At 43.8% G+C, this 21,217-nt stretch overlaps 1 protein-coding gene across 1 annotated transcript; it reads left to right on the forward strand.

Annotated features, from left to right (window-relative positions):
* On the forward strand, window positions 1-20,705 carry LOC140134962 (carotenoid-cleaving dioxygenase, mitochondrial-like). The gene is made up of 12 exons (XM_072155815.1): window positions 1-92; window positions 2,177-2,366; window positions 6,158-6,366; window positions 7,171-7,286; window positions 9,204-9,306; window positions 12,985-13,113; window positions 14,108-14,268; window positions 14,524-14,691; window positions 16,600-16,731; window positions 17,004-17,183; window positions 18,382-18,492; window positions 19,855-20,705. The coding sequence occupies exons 1-12, from the start codon at window positions 35-37 to the stop codon at window positions 19,972-19,974; spliced, it is 1,677 nt and encodes a 558-aa protein (XP_072011916.1). The 5' UTR covers window positions 1-34; the 3' UTR covers window positions 19,975-20,705.
* Window positions 20,706-21,217: the final 512 nt, after the last annotated feature.

A 21,217-nucleotide genomic window follows, 5' to 3' on the forward strand; every position in this document is an offset into this window, starting at 1 on the left:
GGCTTGCTTATCGTTGTCCCCTCCGGCTGTCCTTATGTTTCTCAGCAGGAAGATGCAGGTTTTGAGCGGTGGTCGGGCGCTGCGGGCGGCAGGTAACTGGCACTGATCCCCTCTGCTGCTTGTAGCTGAGAGTAATGCATTACTCTATGTGTTATACAGTTATATAACCTGTGCAGACTTATGTAACTGAGGAACTACAAGGCTCAGCAGAACCTGCTAACAGCTACATGTACAGTCATAACATAATGCTGCATTTCCCTGCTACTGCCCGGAGAGCAGCCTGTATCTCTCTCATATCTGATATTATTAGTTATGGGCACCACGTGTTATTTCTGAGGAGACATACAGGACCCTAGCTCTAGGGTGGTCTCTTTCTAGGAACTTAAAGGGTATTAATACTCATGATATATCCACAGGAGATGTCTTGAGAATGGGGGATCTGCTGAGCTGGATATGGGGGGTCCTTGGAGCAGGGCTGGATATGGGGGTCTGCTGTGCTGGGCTGGATATGGGGGGTCCACTGAGCTGTGCTGAAAATGGGGGTCCTTGGAGCTGGGCTGGATGTGGGAGTCTGCTGAGCTGGGCTGGACATGGGGAGGGGGGGGGGGGGCTGAATATGGGGGTCCACTGAGCTGGCATGAAAATGGGGCTCTTCTGTCTGAACTGGGCTGGATATGAAGGGGTCCGCATAGCTGGGCTAGAAATGGGGGTCTTCAGAGCTGGGCTGAATATTGGGGTCCGCTGAGCTGAGCTGGATATGGGGTTCCGCTGAACCGGGCAGAACAGAGAAAGTGCATGCGCAACTGCAAGTTCTCACAAGAAGTGATTAGCGAACTTGAACTTTAGAAACCCAGGGCCTGCGTTTGGCTCACAAAAAAAAAAAAGTAAGCTGACATATCAGTTTTTAGCACAGGGACAGTATATACGTGTGTATACCTATATCAGCTTATAGCACAGGGACAGTATATACGTGTGTATACCCATATCAGCTTATAGCACAATGACAGTATATACGTGTGTATACCCATATCAGCTTATAGCACAATGACAGTATATACGTGTGTATACCCATATCAGCTTATAGCACAGTGACAGTATATACGTGTGTATACCTATATCAGCTTATAGCACAGGGACAGTATATACGTGTGTATACCTATATCAGCTTATAGCACAATGACAGTATATACGTGTGTATACCCATATCAGCTTATAGCACAGTGACAGTATATACGTGTGTTTACCTATATCAGCTTATAGCACAGTGACAGTATATACGTGTGTATACCCATATCAGCTTATAGCACAGGGACAGTATATTTGTGTGTATACCTATATCAGCTTATAGCACAGTGACAGTATATATGTGTGTATACCTATATCAGCTTATAGCACAGGGACAGTATATACGTGTGTATACCCATATCAGCTTATAGCACAGGGACAGTATATACGTGTGTATACCCATATCAGCTTATAGCACAGGGACAGTATATACGTGTGTATACCCATATCAGCTTATAGCACAGGGACAGTATATACGTGTGTTTACCTATATCAGCTTATAGCACAGGGACAGTATATATGTGTATACCCATATCGTCCTATGGCACAGGGACAATAACTGCATGCCTATATACAATGTTTAAAAATCTCTTAATTCGATTTTTTAGTTTATTATTTTAAATTAATTCTGTTATTAGCCCCATTTCCAGTCTACTCTTACAGACTACGGGCAGTCCCCGGGTTATGTATAAGATGCTGTAAGTTTGGTAGGAGGGACAGCAGAGGCTACGGAGGCATGGAGTAGCCTTTGTTGCACTGCAGGGATGCAGAGACTCCTTGCCTCTTACGTTATATGACTATGATGCCTATAAGTCCCTTAGCGGGAGTAGTGTGTGGTCCATGAAATGTGTCTGAAAAAAAAATTCAAAACAAGAAATGTACATGTTCCGCTCCGCTCACATTTCCAGTATCAGATTCACAGAAGCCAAAAAAACAAAGCTCACTTCCACTATTAGTATTCAGAGCATTAGTGCAAGATCATATAGAAGGCTTTTCCATTAAGACTTATCCATCTTCTGCTATTTATGTACTGGAATATGGCTTTTAATAGGAATTGTGGAAATGTGTTTCGTTATCAACTAAAAATAAATTAAATTCTCTGTTCTTTCAGCTTTAAAAAAATTTTGTCAAAGAACAAGCTTCACCACTCAGGCGGGAGTAGAATGTATCGCACCTCTGTTCCAGACTGTGCAAGAAACTCCACAGCCCATTCCCACCAAAGTCACAGGGGCCATCCCGAAATGGATCAGAGGAAGCCTGCTGCGAAACGGGCCGGGCAGGTTCGAATTTGGGAATGACAAGTAAGAATGTGTTTATGAATTAACATACCATAAATACTCAAGTATAAGCCGACCCGAGTATAAGCAGAGGTACCGAGTTTAAACACAAAAAAACTGGGAAACGCTATGGAAATGCATTTGTCAAAGCCTCCACCTGGTATATAGCCGGCCTGCCCCCCAGTATATAGCCAGCCAGCCCATGTCCCCTAAAATGAAGCAAGCCAGCCTCCCGCCCCCCAGTATATAGCCAGCCAGCCCATGCCCCCAATATATAGCCTGCCTGCCCTCAGTATGTAGCTAGCCAGCCCATGCCCCCAATATATAGCCTGCCAGCCTATGTCCCCTAGTATACAGCCAGCCAGCCCATGTCCCCAATATATAGCCAGCCTGCCTCCTAGTATATAGCCAGCCCCTGCTCCCATTATGTAGCCATCTTATGCCCCCTTTATATAGCCATCCCACTGATCCCAGTGTATAGCTAGCCAGCTGCTTGCCCCCTAGTATATAGCCAGCCCATGCCCTCAATATATAGCCAGCCCATGCCCTCAGTATATAGCAAGCCCCTTGCCCCCTACTATTAGCCAGCCCCTGCCCCTAATATATTGCCAGCCAGCCCATGCCCCCTAGCATATAGCCAGCCTGCCTATACAATAGTACAGTGATGGCGAACCTTTTAGAGACCGAGTGCCCAAACTACAACCAAAATCCACTTATTTACCATGAAGTGCCAACATGGCATTTTCAGCAGTAACTTATCGCTACAAGTTCTTAAACATTGTTCAATTGTATTGGCTCTCCTAAGGCCACCAATGCAGTTGAAAGAAGGTGGGCAAATGATGGTGGGTCCAGCAGGATGACCTCCAAAGACAATGCAGTTCTTTCCACACCTTCTCACTGTTCCTGCAGTTTCAAACAGCCAATGAATTGTCGCTTTAAAATAGCGCTGAGAGCAGCATCTCTTAAGTTGCTTGGGACTACAGGAAGATTTGGTGGATGTGGTCCTGTTTGGTGAAATTGGGGCGATAGCCTGAGTGCCCACAGAAAGGGCTCCGAATGCCACCTCTGGCACCCGTGCCATAGGTTCGCCACCACTGCCCTAGTATATTGCCATCCAGCTCATGCCCCCAGTATATAGTAAGTCTCCTGCCCCCTCAGAGATCACATTAACGCCTCACCAAGCGTCATAGACGCATGATGAGGCGCCATTACTCCCCAGAATAATTGCCAAGCGTACGCTTGGCAATTATCCCTGGCTGTAGTGTGTGGCTGAGCGGTCCGCAGCGCACAGCACTGGTGTGCAGGACATTACACTGGCAGCGCACGGGCCGGCACTGCTCTGCACACACTACAGCGCTGGTAGCCTGTAGAATGGAGCTGCTCCGGGTAGCCGTAATGTCACGGGAGGGGGCGGAGTCTCCGGGAAAGGGGCGTGGCTTACCACGCAGTCTCCTCACAGGAAGTAGAGCTGTAATGGCTGCCTGCAAGTAGAAGGTGTACAGGTACTGTGTGCATACAATTGTATGGAGGGGAGGGGGCCTGACAGGAGTGGATGTGATAAGGTCAGGGAAGACCTGTATGTTACATGGGACTGCATGTCTTGCAGGTGCTGAGTTGGCATGAGGTGTATTTTACATAGGACTGCATGTCTGACAGGTGCTGAGGTGGCATTAGGTGTATATTACGTAGGACTGCGTGTCTGGCGGGTGCTGAGGTGGCAGGTGTGTGTTACGTGGGACTGCATGTCTGGTGCTGAGGTGGCATGAGGTATATGTTACGTGGGACTGCATGTCTGGCGGGTGCTGAGGTGGCAGGAGTATGTTACGTGGGACTGCATGTCTGGTGCTGAGGTGGCATGAGGTATATGTTACGTGGGACTGCGTGGCTGGCGGGTGCTGAGGTGGTAGGTGTGTGTTACGTGGGACTGCATGTCCGGTGCTGATGTGGCATGAGGTATATGTTACGTGGGACTGCGTGGCTGGCGGGTGCTGAGGTGGCAGGTGTGTGTTACGTGGGACTGCATGTCTGGTGCTGAGGTGGCATGAGGTATATGTTACGTGGGACTGCGTGGCTGGCGGGTGCTGAGGTGGCAGGTGTGTGTTACGTGGGACTGCGTGTCTGGTGCTGAGGTGGCATGAGGTATATGTTACGTGGGACTGCATGTCTGGTGCTGAGGTGGCATGAGGTATATGTTACGTGGGACTGCATGTCTGGTGCTGAGGTGGCAGGTGTGTGTTACGTGGGACTGCATGTCTGGTGCTGAGGTGGCATGAGGTATAGGTTACGTGGGACTGCATGTCTGGTGCTGAGGTGGCATGAGGTATAGGTTACGTGGGACTGCGTGTCTGGCGAGTGCTGAGGTGGCATGAGGTGTATGTGAAACAGGACTGCATAAACAGTAAAAACACGTAAAAAATGACAAAGACGCAAATTCAATTAATAAAAAACCTTTAAAAAAACGCCTCCCCCCAACACAGACACCAAAAAAGATAAACCAAAATTTATTTAAAAAAAAAAACATTTTACAAAGCAACCATCATGGATTTGCAGTGTCAGCTGCAGTGTGGTGGTGGGCGGTCTCGGCGGGCCGCAGTGTGGTGGTGGGCGGTCTCGGCGGGCCGCAGTGTGGTGGTGGGCGGTCTCGGCGGGCCGCAGTGTGGTGGTGGGCGGTCTCGGCGGGCTGCAGTGTGGTGGTGGGCGGTCTCGGCGGGCCGCAGTGTGGTGGTGGGCGGTCTCGGCGGGCCGCAGTGTGGTGGTGGGCGGTCTCGGCAGGCTGCAGTGTGGTGGTGGGCGGTCTCGGCGGGCCGCAGTGTGGTGGTGGGCGGTCTCGGCGGGCCGCAGTGTGGTGGTGGGAGGTCTCGGCGACTGTGGTTGGGGGGTTGGTGGCGTCGGCTCCAGTCTGGGCAATGCATGATGTAAAATCACTATAACTGCCTCTATCTGCTATTTATACACAGAAGATACTGACACATGATTTTCTTATATAATTAGCGTCTATCAACATTATATACAGCTATAAGTTATATACTTGTATTACTGAAAATTTCATACTCCTTCCCGGCTAAAAAAACTCCTCAAAAATAGTAAGAGGAGTATTATTACCCTTCTAGAAATATGTTAGTGCGACCTCTGTGCCCCCTAGTATATAGCCAATAGAAGGTGCAGCATTTGACAAGACAATGCTAAACTAGTTAGATGCATCAATAAACATTAGTTGGGTTAAACCACATCAAAAAACAAGGTGACAGTGTCCCAGTCATGATTAGAGAAGGTTTTATCTCCAGTAGAAACAAGGCTTTTTTACATTGAATCTGTGGAATAGCCGAGCTCAGGAGATGGTCACAGTAGGGACAGCAGAGAGCTTCAAGAAGGGCCTAGATGCATTATTACTGCAAAATAACATTGATGGTTAGAATACAGAATTGTGTTCCCTTAAATCCCTTCCTCTCAGCCTCCTCCTTTAGCTTTGATGGACATATCTGAGTTTTTTCCAGCCATACTAAACTATGTAACAGTTTTTCACGGATTCTTCAGGTCCCCTTGATTTTTCTTGCTTCTCGGGGTCTCGAAGAGATCAGGGTCTTTGTCCTTACTGGATTTGCCCATTTTGGAGAACAGTGAGACGCTGAATATCTGTGGAGCTAGGTCTGCTTAGCCGGAGCTTGTGTCTAAGCGTCCAGCTCGCTGCACGGTCAGGCTCCGCCTAAGCTATGTAACAGAATAAAGCACGGGTTCAGAACTCATCTACATTTTGCCTGCAATGTCCTATTTACTATCAGTTAACATATAGCCGCTTCTGTCACCCTGTGTCCCAGATACAATCATTGGTTCGATGGGATGGCTCTGATGCACAACTTCAAGATTGAGAATGGCGCTGTCACCTACATGAGCAAGTTCCTTCAAAGTGACTCCTACACCCAGAATAAGAGTGCTAATCGTATTGTCGCATCCGAATTTGGTACCTTGGCAATGCCCGACCCCTGCAAGTCTGCATTTGATCGATTTATGTCAAAATTCAAAATCAGTAAGTTTTTTTTAATGCATTTAAAGAGATCGATGAAATGTCATACATGGGGCACATTTACTTACCTGTCCGTGGAGTTCACCGAAAGTGCATTGTCCGCTGATAATGCGCTGTGCCGCCATTCACTAAGATTGTGCGCCCGATATCCTGCATGTGTCGCTTCCTTGCTCAGAGTTCACTTTCTTCTTCCCGGTGCATGCAAGTGCATTGTCATGCGACATAATTTGAAAGTTAAATCCTGTCCGAATCAGTCGGATCGTCCGACGGCACATCCACTAATTTCTGTTGCATGAAAGCCGGCGCATCTGCGCTACAATCCGACCCCGTGCGAAACAATCCCAGCGCAGACACCTGTTAAATAGCTGTCAAAGCTGAGCAAAACCCGAAAAAGGTGCAAAATCCGACGAAAGTGCGATCCACAACCCTTAGTAAATGAGCTCCAGTGAGTCTTTAGATCAGGTGTGATACGGTGACATCCATTACTTGTAACTACAATTGCGGTAGGGTTGGGTCATCTTTGCATTTTTGCAGCAAGGAATATTTTTCAATGGTTTCTCACATTATAAAAATAATAGAAAAATGAAGCTTTATTTGTATATAGCCATAGTATTTCAAAATCCAGTACAGATCATGGGTTACATGTACAAAGGGAACATGGTAGATTATGTGATGTAACTCCAGGCTGGTGACAGCTGGGTGTGGGATGACATTTCTGGGCTTTATTGCTTGTATTTTACACATAGTCTTTTGCTCAGGCTGAACATATAAGTTGATCTTTATCTCATTCTTCTTCTTGTTCTTCAGTTTCCACTGACAACTGCAGCGTGAACTATGTACTGTATAAAGGTGACTATTATGTCAGCACCGAAACCAATTTTATGCGTATGGTGGATCCTGAGACACTGGATACCCTGGATAAGGTGATCAAAGCTTATTGAGGAGGCAGTCGATCGCTACTTTGCAACCTTCTAAAATGATCTGGGAAATGCTTGATGTCTTTTGTATTGGAATCCTTTTTAATCGTGAATAGACCGTACTACATCATTTTCATTATGAGAGGTTTTCACGGCTAGTGACAGGTTCCCATAGAGCCCTATCAACTAAATAAAACCCTTCTTTTATGCTCGGCCAGCCCCTCCCATCTATTCTTTCCAATCCCTAATGCTTCCTCACTATTCATCACTTCATGTTATGTGACCACGGTGATGTCATCTAATTTACTTTACCCTTTACTTTTGCAAAATGTATCCCATGTATGTATCTGATCACATGAAATCATAGCAGCCTCCATGGACTTCTAGTCCTCCCCATCCTGTATGGAGGCTGCTATGATTTCATGTGATCAGATACGTACATGGAGTAAACTTTGCAAATGTTAGGGGGCAAAGAATCTTAGATGACATCACCCTGGTCACATGACATGAATGTAACTCAAGGCACAATGAAAAAAAAAGTTACACAATATTTCATATAAGTAAACAGAGCTTTATATGTCTGTAGTTGAAGATTGGCCGAAAGTCAAGTACTAGTTACATACAGCAGCATGTTCTAGCAGTGACACCTGTGAATTGGGAACAAGGAGGAAGGACAGTGTCCAAGATTTGAAGTGACACAGAGCTGTCATTCAAAATAAAGGGGTGTGGTTCACTGGCAGCCCAGGAGAAAACAGAGAGTCATATTCTGAATAAAAGAGTCAAGTAAACTAATTTACATATCAGGAAAATGGCTGTTATTAAGGTAACTGTGCCTTACTAGCAGCTAATTTAAGATGATATGGTGAGCACTTTAAACCCTTTACAAGCAGGCATTGTTGGTTTGGGGGGTAAAATTCTGGGGACATGTCTTCTTTAAGGCCAGACTATCAGAAACATTGCAGCTCCTCTGTTTTTCTCTTGTGGTAACTTTTTAGTTGTGATATTTGTGTCCTCTTGTTCTGGTCTGGTCATTTTGGTCAGTAACGGCAAGATTTGCAGCTCCAATAATATATCAGGCTTCCCATTCCTCATGTTTCCGAATTTATCAAAGGACATCTACTACCAGGATGAAGGATTGTACACCAAGCACACTGAATACCAGTGTGTGCCCCCTCTGGACGGATCTGCTCTCCTATGCCCTTGTTTTTAAGAAAATAAAGGTGTTAAAAATTATGCAAATGAGCCTAAGGGGCTTAAAGGGGTTGTCTGAGACTTATCAAAAAAACAAAAGGTTGCCGGGAGGGGGCTGCTTAAAAAAATAAAGATGTACTTACCTTCCAGCGCCCTCCGGGTGTCACGCACCGCTGTCGCTCTGGTCTGTGCGCCATGTCAACTAACATGGCCGCGGGAGCAGTTGTCGGGTCCGACCAGAAGCTAAATTCAGCACTGCTCCCACGGCCATGTTTTTTTACATGGCACGCGGACCGGATCGACAGCAGCACAGGACACCCGTAAGGCGCCAGAAGGTAAGTACATCTTTATTTTTTTAAGCAGCCCCCTCCCGGACACCTTTTTTTTGATAAGTCTTGGACAACCCCTTTAAGGCTTCATTAAAAACTATGGAACTTGGAGCCCCACAGGCTCATTTGCATAACTTTTAAAGCCTTATTTTTTGTAAAAACCAGGGCATAAGAAGCTTAAAGACGAGCAGATCCTACCAGAGGGGGTATATACCAGTATGTCAGTGTGCTTGGTTTACATTCCTTTATCCTGGTGGTAGATTTCTTTTAACAGCTGTCCTCTGCCATTACGCACATAACCTTTATACTACAAATCTCCCTACTACCAAAACAGCTTTATTACAGCCCATGCAGTATCCAACTTCTATCCAGAGTTTTACAATGAGATTATCCCTATACTCAGGTTGACTGGAGCAAGTTTATTGCAGTGAATGGTGCCACAGCTCACCCACATTATGACCCCGATGGTACGGTGTACAATATGGGAAATTCCTACGGAAAGGAAGGTACGTAATCAGATATTTTCATCTACAATGTATAAGGACATGTCTGGGAAGCTCACTGCATGTGAAATTTTTTAAAGAAAACATTACATTTCGATCAGGTCTTTCACGGTAGGATGCATGTACAATCGGGAGAAGATATAAGGTAAACAAACGTAGCGTTCCTCACTCCAGCATAGAGACATCCAAAATTTGTGCAAGCATGATCCAGTTAAAATCCTAGACGGGCACAGCGTTGAATAAAGCTTCTTCTTTATTTAAAGCATTTTAAAAGGCATGGAAAAACATCAAAATTTCCAACGCGTTTCATGCTTGCACAATCTGGAGACCATAATAACAGATAACATTAGGTGAACGCCAACCCCAAGAATATTTGTGTGACGTTGACTTTTTGGTTCCACAAGTGTCATGGTTACTTAATACTGAAGATCATTCTGGTTCATTCAAAAAACTGCTTAACCCCTTCGCGCTCCGCGGCGGATATATCCGCCACGGAGCGCAGTGACTTAGCGCTCAGTGGCGGATATATCCGCCACGGCTCCTATGCCGGCTCGGCTCTGGATCAGAGCCGAACCGGCATCGGGAAACACGGGGTGCCGGCTGTAACTAATAGCCGGCACCCCAGTGTAACACCCGCGATCGGAGTTGTCTCCGATCGCGGGTGCTTAACCCGTTAGATGCCGCGGTCAGCGCGACCGCGGCATCTAACAAGTATCTGGGGGGTCTTTCCCCCACGATCGGCCCCCCCGAACCGTTTTCGGGGGGCGCCGATCGTTGCTATAGTAACTCTGGGGTCCGATCTGGACCCCAGAGTTACTAGCAAGAATTGCCAGTAAGATGGCGTCTGTGACGTCATCTTACTGGCAAAGTGCCAGCCTATGCAAGTGCATAGGCTGACACTGATAATACTCTGCAATACATGAGTATTGCAGAATATTATCATGAAGAAGCAATCAGAAGATTGCTTCTTCATGTCCCATGGTATAAAAGTGAAAAAGTAAAAAAAAAAGTTATTCAATAAAAAAATAAAGTCATAAATCACTAAAAATGCCCCAAACCCCCAAAACATATAAAGAGACATATAACTCAAAAAAAAAGTCTAAATCATAACACAAACCCCACATATATAGTATCACCGCGTCCGTAACAACCCGTAGAATAAAAGTAAATCATTATTGAACCCCCACGATAAACGCCGTAAAAAAAAACTGTTATAAACCCTCCAAAAATTATGATTTTTACCTTTTCAATCCCACAAAAAATGATATAAAATGCGACCAAAAAACCATATGTACTCAGACATGATACTGGTGCAAAGTACAACATGTCCCGCAAAAAATAAGCCATCAACCAGCTCCGTAGCCAAAAACGTAACAAAGTTATGCCACTTGGAAGATGGCAATACAAAAATTATAGATTTTTCCCCACATTAGGGTTTTGTTTGACAAATTTAGTAAAACGTAAGAAAATATATTCATGTCTGGTATCCCCGTAATCGTATCAACCCATAGAATAAAGATAACATGACTATTAGGCTATACGGTGAACACCAAAAAAAAAAAAGTAAAAAATCCAGTACAGAATTGATGCTTTTCTACTCCTGCCCTCAAAAAAAGTTCCTAAATTTTCAACAATAGGTGATACCAACCCCAAAATGGTAACAATGGAAAAAGCATCTCATCCCGCAAAAAAAATGCCGTCACATGGCCCCAATAACGAAAAAGCGAAAATTTTATAGCCTTCAAAAGGGGCCAATGAGGAAACTAAATTCCTGGCAGCTGCAGCGCCCTCCTTCCCTTCTGCGCCTCGCTGTGCCCCCATAAAACAAGTAACGGCCACATGTGGGGGGTCTTTGTACTCAGGAGAAATTGCAGAACAAATTGTATGGTGGGTTTTCTCTTTTTATATTTTGGAAATGTGTAAATTTTGGTGCTAAATGAACGTATAAGGGAACAATATGACCATTCTAAATTTCACCTCCATTTTGATTCAATTACTATGAAGATCTCAAGGGGTTAACAATCTTCGTAAAAGCTGTTTCTGATATCTTGAGGGGTGCAGATTTGAAAATGGGTTGGTTATATAGGGGGTTTTGATGCTAAATATGTAAAATTTCATTCAAAACTGTATTTATCCCCAAAATAGTCAATTCTGAAAATCCGGAAAAGCGATATTCTATTTGCAAGCCGCGTGACATCAAAATAAATTATCCAGATATTTCAGAAATTATGAAAATGTAAAGTAGACAAATGGGAAATGTTATTCAGCAACTTATTTAGCTGGTAAATCGATCTGCCTGAAAACGTGATGATTTAGAATTTCGAAAATGGCAAATTTTTCAAAAAATTCATCACATTTTCTTTTTTTTGTAAATAAACGCAAAACTTATCTGCCAAAATTTACCACTAAAATGAAGTACAACATGTGGGGAAAAAACAATCTCAGAATCGTTTTGATAAGTAACAGTGTTCAAAAGTTATAACCATATAAAGCGAAGCAAGTCAGAATCCAAAAAATCGGGCTGAGCCTTAAGCTGTAAAATGGCTGCGTCCTTAAGGGGTTAAAGGGAACCTGTCAATCACCCCCCAAGCAGAAAGTCTTACCTAAATTATAAAATGATCCCCCACTTTGCATTGTAAGGGCTACTTTACACTAACGCAAGTGTGTGGCCATACAAATGTCCCCAATAGACGGTAAAAGGCGCACCAGGCGACACTTCTCAGTGGACAGGGAAAAGACAGAACATGTCCTTTCTTTCCCCGTGTACACGGCTTTGCATCTCTATGGAGAGGGGAGGGGTAACCCCTCCTTCTCTCCGGCAAGTCGGATGTATGCCCGTCCTCATACGTTCCTTTGAATTTGCCCTAATCCGGAATTGAGTAATCTGGGTGTTCCTGAGCTGAGTCAGGCTGCAACACCCCCGCTCTGCTCCGTCTTCTGGTAAACATCCCCCCTGCCCACCTCCTACACACACCTCCTAGATGACAGGTTCCCTTTAAAAAAAAGTATGGCATGTGGGTAGAAAGACATTGTTTCTCATCCTATGGGAATGCCCACTCCTACACAATATGGAGGTATTCTTGCTGTCAGGTCTGCTACTTTCAACGCACCTCTCAGAAAACTCAGCTCAAGCTCTTCTTCACTTTGGGTTATGCTATTTCTCATATGTGCACTGAATGCTACTGTAAATGCTGTGTGAATGGGGCCTAAAGCCCTGTGACATAGTTTAGTGTTACTTTGTCATATATTTGTTCACAGACTTTCTTTCTATGCCAAGCCTTTATCTGCATGTATAACACGTGTATGAGCCTATATACAGATTGTAGCGCAAACTGTGCTCACTATTCGGGACAATCCTTGTAACTATCTGCCGTGATATTTTCTTATAGTTCTTAAAACTTAACAAAAATATTGAAATCTAAAAAATGATGGCATATTCCTGGAAGTAAAGCTTGCTCACCATTTATTCATTCCTTTTATGTGCTGATTGGGAGCATTTCTGTAGGATTGTGACAATGACATAAGTGTACAATTTCTATAGTGATGCTTTTGCTTCTTTTCACTACATCTCTGCCATCCCATGACAACTTGCTTGTTTTATCATAATTCACATGACGGATAAAATTTGGTCTAAAAATTTGCAGTGAAAAATATTCTTGTCTGTTGCTTGATTCTACACAGGGACACGTTACAACATTATTAGGGTTCCCCCACAGAAGTCAAATTCGGGGGATACTCTGGAAGGGGCTCAAGTTGTTTGTTCCATTGAACCAGAGGAGAAGATGAAACCTGCCTACTACCACAGCTTTGGTGAGGACACCCATCATACACACATATTACTTGGAAATCTTTGAATGTAAAAAAAAGTTGCAGCAGATGGATATGTTTGAATAAAAATTGGACCCCACTTTGTTCCTTCTAATTTCGGCAGCAATTTAAAGGCACAGTATTTCTAAGGCCTTTGAAGTGGGATGCAAACAACGGGCTGTGTGCCTTTGCTTGCAGCCCTTCTGGCATTGCCCATGTCCATAAGAAGTGCTTGCTGGTGCTGCTAAGATGGGCTGGAATAGGACCTGCTCCATCTGTGGGGTGCAGGCAGTTGGCACATTCATGGTGCAGTGAGGCGCGGTGTATACACCTTACCACACCGTGAATGTGCCAAGTAGAAGTCTGTGAGGCAGGGGCGTAACTGGGAGAGGTTGGGCCCCATAGCAGACTCCCTACCCCCCCAGAAAATATACACATTTATGCACTCATGCACACACACTTATGCACTGATATACACTTACACAGATCTGTCCTAGTAGCTGCCGGCAAGATGGGGGAAGTAGACAGCAGGAATTAGAGATGACAGACATTCTGCTGTCGCCTCCTTCTCCCCCGACATTTGTTTTCTGAGCTGTGAACTGTGGAAGATGTGCGCTGTTATATACTTATTATGTTGCACAATGTGCAGCATAATATGTATATAATGGTGCACAACAACCATTCTTTAGTGTATCAGGTCTGATGCTGGGACCCCCTGACTCTGTGGGCCCCATAGCAGCTGTTATAGCTGCCACCGCTGTAGTTACGCCCCTGCTACAAGGCCGTGACTTAGCCGCAGATTGTGCTGCTAGCTCATGGCCGATGCACAGGCTTAATAAAGTCCCGCAAAGGAGTCTGCCAGGAGTTCACCTAACAAATCCCAACTTTTTGTGACAAGATCAGTCATCTTTACTCTAACAATCCAAATGATTGGAGCGGATTTGTGTCACATAAATATCACATTATTGTAGAGATTTTCTTTCATTTTTCATCCCAGGAATGAGTGAGAATTATGTGGTGTTTGTGGAACAACCTTTGCGGCTGAACATATTGAAGCTTTTGTTAAATAGAATACAAGGAAAATCCTTTTCGGGAATCATGAAATGGGAACCTGACCAAAATACAGTATTTCATGTTATTAATAAGCACACTGGGAAGGTAAGTTCTGTACACCCAGAATCCCATAAGTTATACATGTATTCTGGCTAAAATGTTATCCATAGGAACAATATAGTGACTTATTCCTAGTTGCAGATTGGAATGTAGACGGACACGTCTTGTTACAGTTTGTACCAGATCCACGTTATCCTGAGAAGTTGTTTTGCTACTTAGCAAATCTCATCTCTTTTTTTTTTTTTTTTGCAGTTTTGTTACTGCTGAATAAATTATATACAATTTTTCATGTGTTTTTAGAAACATTCCACGACTTTCCATGCCAAGGCTTTTGCGACTTTTCATCAGATCAATGCATTTGAGGACCAGGGCTGCATTGTTCTCGACCTCTGCTGCCAGGATGATGGAGGAGCTGTGGAGCTCTTCCAGCTACAGAATCTGCGCAAATCTGGAGATGACCTGAATGAGGTAGAGATGGAGCAAATTGATACTTGGGGCAGTGGGTAAACTGAATGTAATTTCACTTGTTTCATATTACCTTATTTCATCTGCAGAAACAACACATTCTCTAATTCACTGTTATTAACAAAAATACAGAATTTTGCAGATATAATTCCAACCTGTCTTTATCAGTTCTGGTGTTCTCATGATTAGCTTCTCTTGTCTGCACACTGCAGTGCTCTCTGCCTCCTGCCCCTCCCTCCTGCATTTTAAGACGAGCTCAGACACAGGCACTTCCTGCCGGCAACCAGCACCGTGCAGAGACTTGCTCTACAAGCTAAAGGCAAGCTACAACTCTGCTACAGTTTTTATCCAGGAGGGAGGACTGTAGCAGAGCTGTGTGTCTTATAGCTGAGATGTAGCAGAGCTGAAGTGTGTCATTGTGTTATCTCTCATCATCTCTCATCTGAATGTTCAGAAGCTTAATAAAAGTGTATTTAAAAATTATTTGCTAATATGTGAGATTACATTGATATCTAGCTCCTAATTTAAAGAATGGTCTACATTCTGGGTATGATAACCATGTGAAGAACTGCTTGCATGTTAATAATAGCTATAGATGGGGCTGAAAAACACTTTGCTTCTACTGTATTTGCAGATTTTTCCAAATAAACCTTGCAGCATTAGGCCTCTTATCCACTATAGGCCAATAGAGGGCAGCAGAGTCCTACTTACCACTGCCTGTGACTGATGTTGTACAAGATACCATCAGATGCTTGTAGGGTGAGCAGCTATATAAGGTTTCGGTGACATGGGCCAGATCCACAACAAATATAGGGGGTTTTATAGATAAACAATGTAAGTATTCAGAAATGCATAAACCAGAGCTGGGTGCCATCCACCAGATCTCCAGGTAGTAAGCCCAGCTGCATTTATTGAACTGCTCAAAAGTGTGAAGAGAAAATAAAAAAATGGCAAAAGACATGTGTTCTTCTCCATCTCCGGAATTGATCCGGATGGAAGAGAAGACACAGGAGCAGCTGCAGTTCCTGGTTAATTTCTGGTTAATCTATCTCACCTGAGTTTCTAGATTAAAGCTCCTTCAGCACTTCCCCCTCCCTCTGCCTGATATAATCTCCCTGCTACAAAGGAAGTTTCAGCAAACAGTGAGGGGAATAAGTGCTCCTGCACACTGTAACAGCCTGTGAATCTGCAGCACAGAGGGGTTCTGGTAAAGCCTTCAGGAGCCCTACATGGATAACATATATAAGAATATATTACCACAGTCACAGTGTCTGGATCTATGAGTAAGTGTTCCTGCTTTATCATGATGGATTTTGATGGCAGATTTCCTTTAAGTTACGTTTTGTATACAAGAGAATTGTAAATCATAGGAGCACTGGTGCCTTATGGACCTAGGAAAGGTGAAATGAGACACCTACCAGCTGTGGGTTCTATTGATGTTCCAGAACAGTGATGGCAAACCTTTTAGACACCAAGTGCCCAAACTGCAACCAAACCCCACATATTTTTCACAAAGTGCCAATGCGACAAATTAAGCAGCAACTTATTACTACCTACTCTGTCACATGTTTAAATTGTATAGGCACCGGAGGACACCAATAGAGTAGAAAGAAGGAGAAGAAGTTTGGATTATCATTGTAGCTTCCTTCTAGGGTCCTGAGCTGCCTGGGACTGCAAGAGGCTCTGAGCCCTGTCTGACAAACTCTACCCTGGGGTGATGGCAAGGGTGCCCATAGAGAGGGCTCTGAGTGCCACCTCTGGCACCCGTGCCATAGGTTCGCCACCACTGTTCTAGAAAATCATCTGCAGAAAAGATGACTGACACATGATTTCCCTCGGACTTTGACTACTTGCAGTATGTGCAGACATCTTTCCCCTTGGGCCAAAGTCTAATCTTTTTCTGTCTTGCAGTTCCTCGCCCAGTTGGCGCACGCTTACCCACGTAGATTTGTTCTCCCTCTGGGTGACAGCGTTAACGGCGATGTGGCCGCTCAGCCTCTAAAATACTCCACAGCTACAGCAGCCAAGAAAGCTGATGGGAAGGTATGGGAAACATTGGGGCATGTTTTGGGAACATAGTTATTATTGGGGGGATTTATTAGAAGTGTCTGAGGTAAAACTGTTTTAGTTGCCCATGAAAACCAATCAGAGCTCAGCTTAAATTTTATAAACAGCTCTTTCGGAAAATGATTGCTGAGCTCTGATTGGTTGCCATTGGCTCTCAAGCACTACTGATGAATCTCCCCCGTTGTCTGTATAACTAGCTGTATGGGTACTCATATATATTCAGGGATCCTGATTGTGGTTTCCTTCAGATATGGTGCACTCATGAAAACCTCCATGACCACACACTGGACTCCTGCGGACTAGAATTCCCTCAAATAAATTATGCAAAATATAACACAAAGAAATACAGATACTTCTACGGCTGTGGCTTCCAGCATTTAGTCGGGAATTCTTTACTTAAAGTGGACGTGGAGACAAAGAAAGCCAAGGTGAAGTAACATATTGTTCTGCGTGGATTTTGCCATTCATTTCTGTTCTCATGAGACCAAACCTTTGAAGATTTCCTAACCTATATAAAATATGGTGCGCAATGACATAATGGTTGGGTGGGGGATGGACTAAAGTGGTGTAAAAGTGCGGCCTAAAGATGGCTGCGGTTTAGGAGTTAGAACAGGGGACATCTTACTCTAATGACCACTTGTCAATCACTAATTGAATATATGCAGCAGTCAATGGCGACTATGACATATAAAGGATTGATTTGATTGTCACTTCCACTAAACAGGTCCCCTCAATGTAATAAAGGGGTACTTAAAGTTTGTCCCAGTAATGGGGACTATGGAGACCTTTGTTCTAGAGAAATAAATAAACAGATATGTTACTTTGCAAAATGCATTTTGCTTTGCACGTTTCACTGAGCTCTTCTCATCATGAACTGGAAATGATCACATGGTCTTTGCTGTCTATATGTTACACACATGCAAAAGCCTGGTCTGCTCCCCCTCCCATCTTCATTTACCCTGCATAGCTACTATGGCATTAGACAATGCCCTTTTCCTCATGTTAGGCCAAATGCGCGTGAGGTGTTATTAAAAGGAGTCACAAACAGGGGTACATTTGCTGCTTGTTTTGGCTAGATATCACTCACCCCTCCCATCTCCATAGGAGCTGAGAAGTGGACCAGCTCAGTCATGGAGTGGTGAGACATGGTGTGCTCACCCCACTGTGATTGTGCATAATACAAGTTTACGGCGGCTGTGAGATAGCTGCCGTTTTTGCTTTATCAAACTTAGCTGTCTGCTGTGAGATGGGATGGGACATGGCTGAGTGAGGGTTGATCTTATCAGACTGGGCTGTTTGCTGTGAGATGGGAGGGGGCATGGCTGAGTGAGGGTTGATCTTATCAGACTGAGCTGTCTGCTGTGAGATGGGAGGGGACATGACTGAGTGAGGGTTGATCTTATCAGACTGAGCTGTCTGCTGTGAGATGGGAGGGGACATGGCTGAGTGAGGGTTGAGCTTATCAGACTGAGCTGCTTGCTGTGAGATGAGAGGATATAGGGCTGATGGAGTTGCAACGGCTAAAACTAGAGGAAAGTTATGCATTTCTCTTCATGCAGCTATGTGTTTGAGTCTCACAACCCCTTTTATAAACCGTATTGATTTTTTGCTTATTGTTTATTTTAGGTGTGGAAGGAGAACGGGTATTATCCCTCAGAGCCAATATTTGTTCCTTACCCAAATTCTATTGAGGAGGATGATGGTGTTATTCTTTCAGCTGTTCTTACACCAGATCAGGTATGGCACCAAGAAGTATATAGCCCTGTACCAAGTGCATCATTGGACAAAAAATTTTAATATTAAATTGCCAGAAGACTGAATACAATGGGGCAGATTTACTTACCCGTCCTGTTGCGATCCCGCGGTGCGTTGTCTGACGAGGATTTGAGTCTGCCGCGATTCACTAAGCTTGTGTGCCTGAGTTCCAGCATCCGTAAATTCTGTGCCGAGGTCCGCCAGAGTTCACCTGCTTCTTCCCGGTGCTTGTAAGTGCGTGTCTTGCAGCACAATTTTAAATGTTAAATCCCGCGCATTATCCGAATCCGTCAGGTTGTTCGGCGCAAAACGGAAATCGTCAGGAAACATGACGAAAATGCGTCTGACGGACCCTTAGTAAATGAGCCCAAGTATGTGGAATGTAAAGTACAGGAGATGTGTGAACTGTCCCTAATAATAATCACACTGCTTTTTATTGCTAGCGCTCTTAGCTGTCCCTTATGAATAATATTTAATCAAGCGCAAGTGATCAGATACATACATGATGAAGTATAGTTTGCAAATGTAACAGGACCTTAGATGATTCAGCCCGAGCAGGCCACATCCAAGCTCTAGATCTTATACCTGCCTGCCAGATAAGAGAGCAAAATAGATTTTATGGGGATGCGAGGGCAACAATTTTAAGCTAAAAGAATGGTGTCAGTTATAGGGCTCTTTGGGAACCTATCATTAGCTGTATTTGTGAAAAATGTGGTGACAGGTTCCCTTTAAGCAAAATCCCTCCGAATGAATGACAGACCACATAATCCATGGTGCTGCCAGAGCTAGACACCTCTCTTTGCAGGCAATCTGGATGCTCAAAGTTCACAGTCTAAAGGAAAAACATAATTTGACTATTATAGTTGACAAACAATCTGTTCCTGCTACTCCCGATATCTTTACATCCATTGGATGGGGCTAACTTGCTGATCCAAGGGGTCTCTGTGATGGAAGGGGGGTCTGTTGCACCCCTCTTACCCCAGATGAATATCCCTGTATTTTACTACATCCGTCAGCACCAACGCTTATGTTGGTCATCTATTCATATAGGGTACAACGGACACCCATTCTCTTAATCCATGGGGGTCCCATCACTGAGGCCCCCACCAATCAGCACATTTGGGGCTAGCTTGTTGTCAACTACTTTAAGTCACGGCAAACTCCTCTATCTCTGCATCACCGCATATTTATAGCTCAGGATGAAGACTGAAATGATTGGCTATGCACTACAGTAGAGACTTGTACTTACCAGTTGTCTTAGTTACTTGTTGTACTGCACAGATTGCATGGCCACATATTCATCATGTAATAAGTTTCTCTCTGTTTTTTTTTTCTGTTTTTTAGAATAAAAACATCTTCCTCCTAATTTTGGATGCCAAAGATTTTACTGAGATTGCCAGAGCTGAAGCTCCTGTACAGATCCCATATGGGTTTCACGGCATCTTTGTACCTCAGAGATCCTAAGTATAGATATATAAGAAGAAGAAGCGTGCCTTACACCGGACAGTACTCTAATCACTGCCGCCATTAATCTTTAATACTGTGAATTTAATAGACCAGAATACATGTCATACCTCATATTATGTAGGACCGTTGTGGTCTTACTGACCCATGTAGACTAGATTTTGCTATAGGACCGATTTTTTTTATTATTACATATCCTGCAAATTTGGTCCATTTGCAACACGCCCCAGGTATATGCTCCAGATTCTGTGCTCTGGATTAGAACATTATATACATCTATGAGAAATTGGTTTCCTAAAAACTCCTATATGGTTTAAGATGGACTCGATTGGACGGGGTGGGCAGGAGTCCTGCAAATGTGATGGGGATGATTTCAGCAAAATAATCAATGGAGTTTCCTACACATTTGATACAATAGAAGGAAGTGTTAGAGAAGGAAATGAAAGGAACAATAAAAAAAACAGATCTAGGTTGAGTTTCTCAGAAACAGAATGCAGACGGTCCCCTACCTAAGAACACCCGACTTACAAACGGACGTCTGGATGTTGGTAATTTACTGTACTTTATCCTTAGGCTACAATAAACAGCTGTAATAGTTATCAGAGGTGTCAGCAATTAATCTTTACTGTTAAACCTGATTCTTATGACAATCCAACATTTTTAAAATCCAATAGTCACAGAGACCAAAAAACATTTCTCTGGAGTTACAATTATGAAATATACAAGTTCCGACTTCCCTTCCTTGGTTGAACTTGATGGACAAGTGTCTTTTTTCAACCGTATAAACTATGATATGATGCTATGACTTACATACAAACTCAACTTAAGAACAAACCTCCAGAACCTTGTATGTAAGCCAGGGACTGCCTGTACTTCCAGAATAGTTCATAACCGCTTAGGTCAAGACTTCATAAAATTTCATGTAATGTTAAAATCAAGAAGAGCAATAGAAAAAACTTTATATATCGAGTGTCACAGAGTAACGAATAGGACTATTAGTAACCCGAAACGCGTTAATCCGATTTATCTGATGTTCCCTCTTCTGCAGGTTTTAATCTTCTTAAATAAAGGAATGATTGTTTGAGTGTTATAGATGGAGGAATAGATCTAGAAGTTCTTGTGTTGCACGTTCTATTGTCCCAGCCTCGTTTTGAGTTGTAAAGAAAGAAAAAAATGTAAATCATCTTATCTTTTCCTAAGTTGCCTCTAGTAAGGGAGGCTCCATGTTTTACTTGGCCTGAAG

The sequence above is a fragment of the Engystomops pustulosus genome, chromosome 6 (assembly GCF_040894005.1).
Source record: "Engystomops pustulosus chromosome 6, aEngPut4.maternal, whole genome shotgun sequence".
NCBI lineage: Eukaryota > Metazoa > Chordata > Amphibia > Anura > Leptodactylidae > Engystomops > Engystomops pustulosus.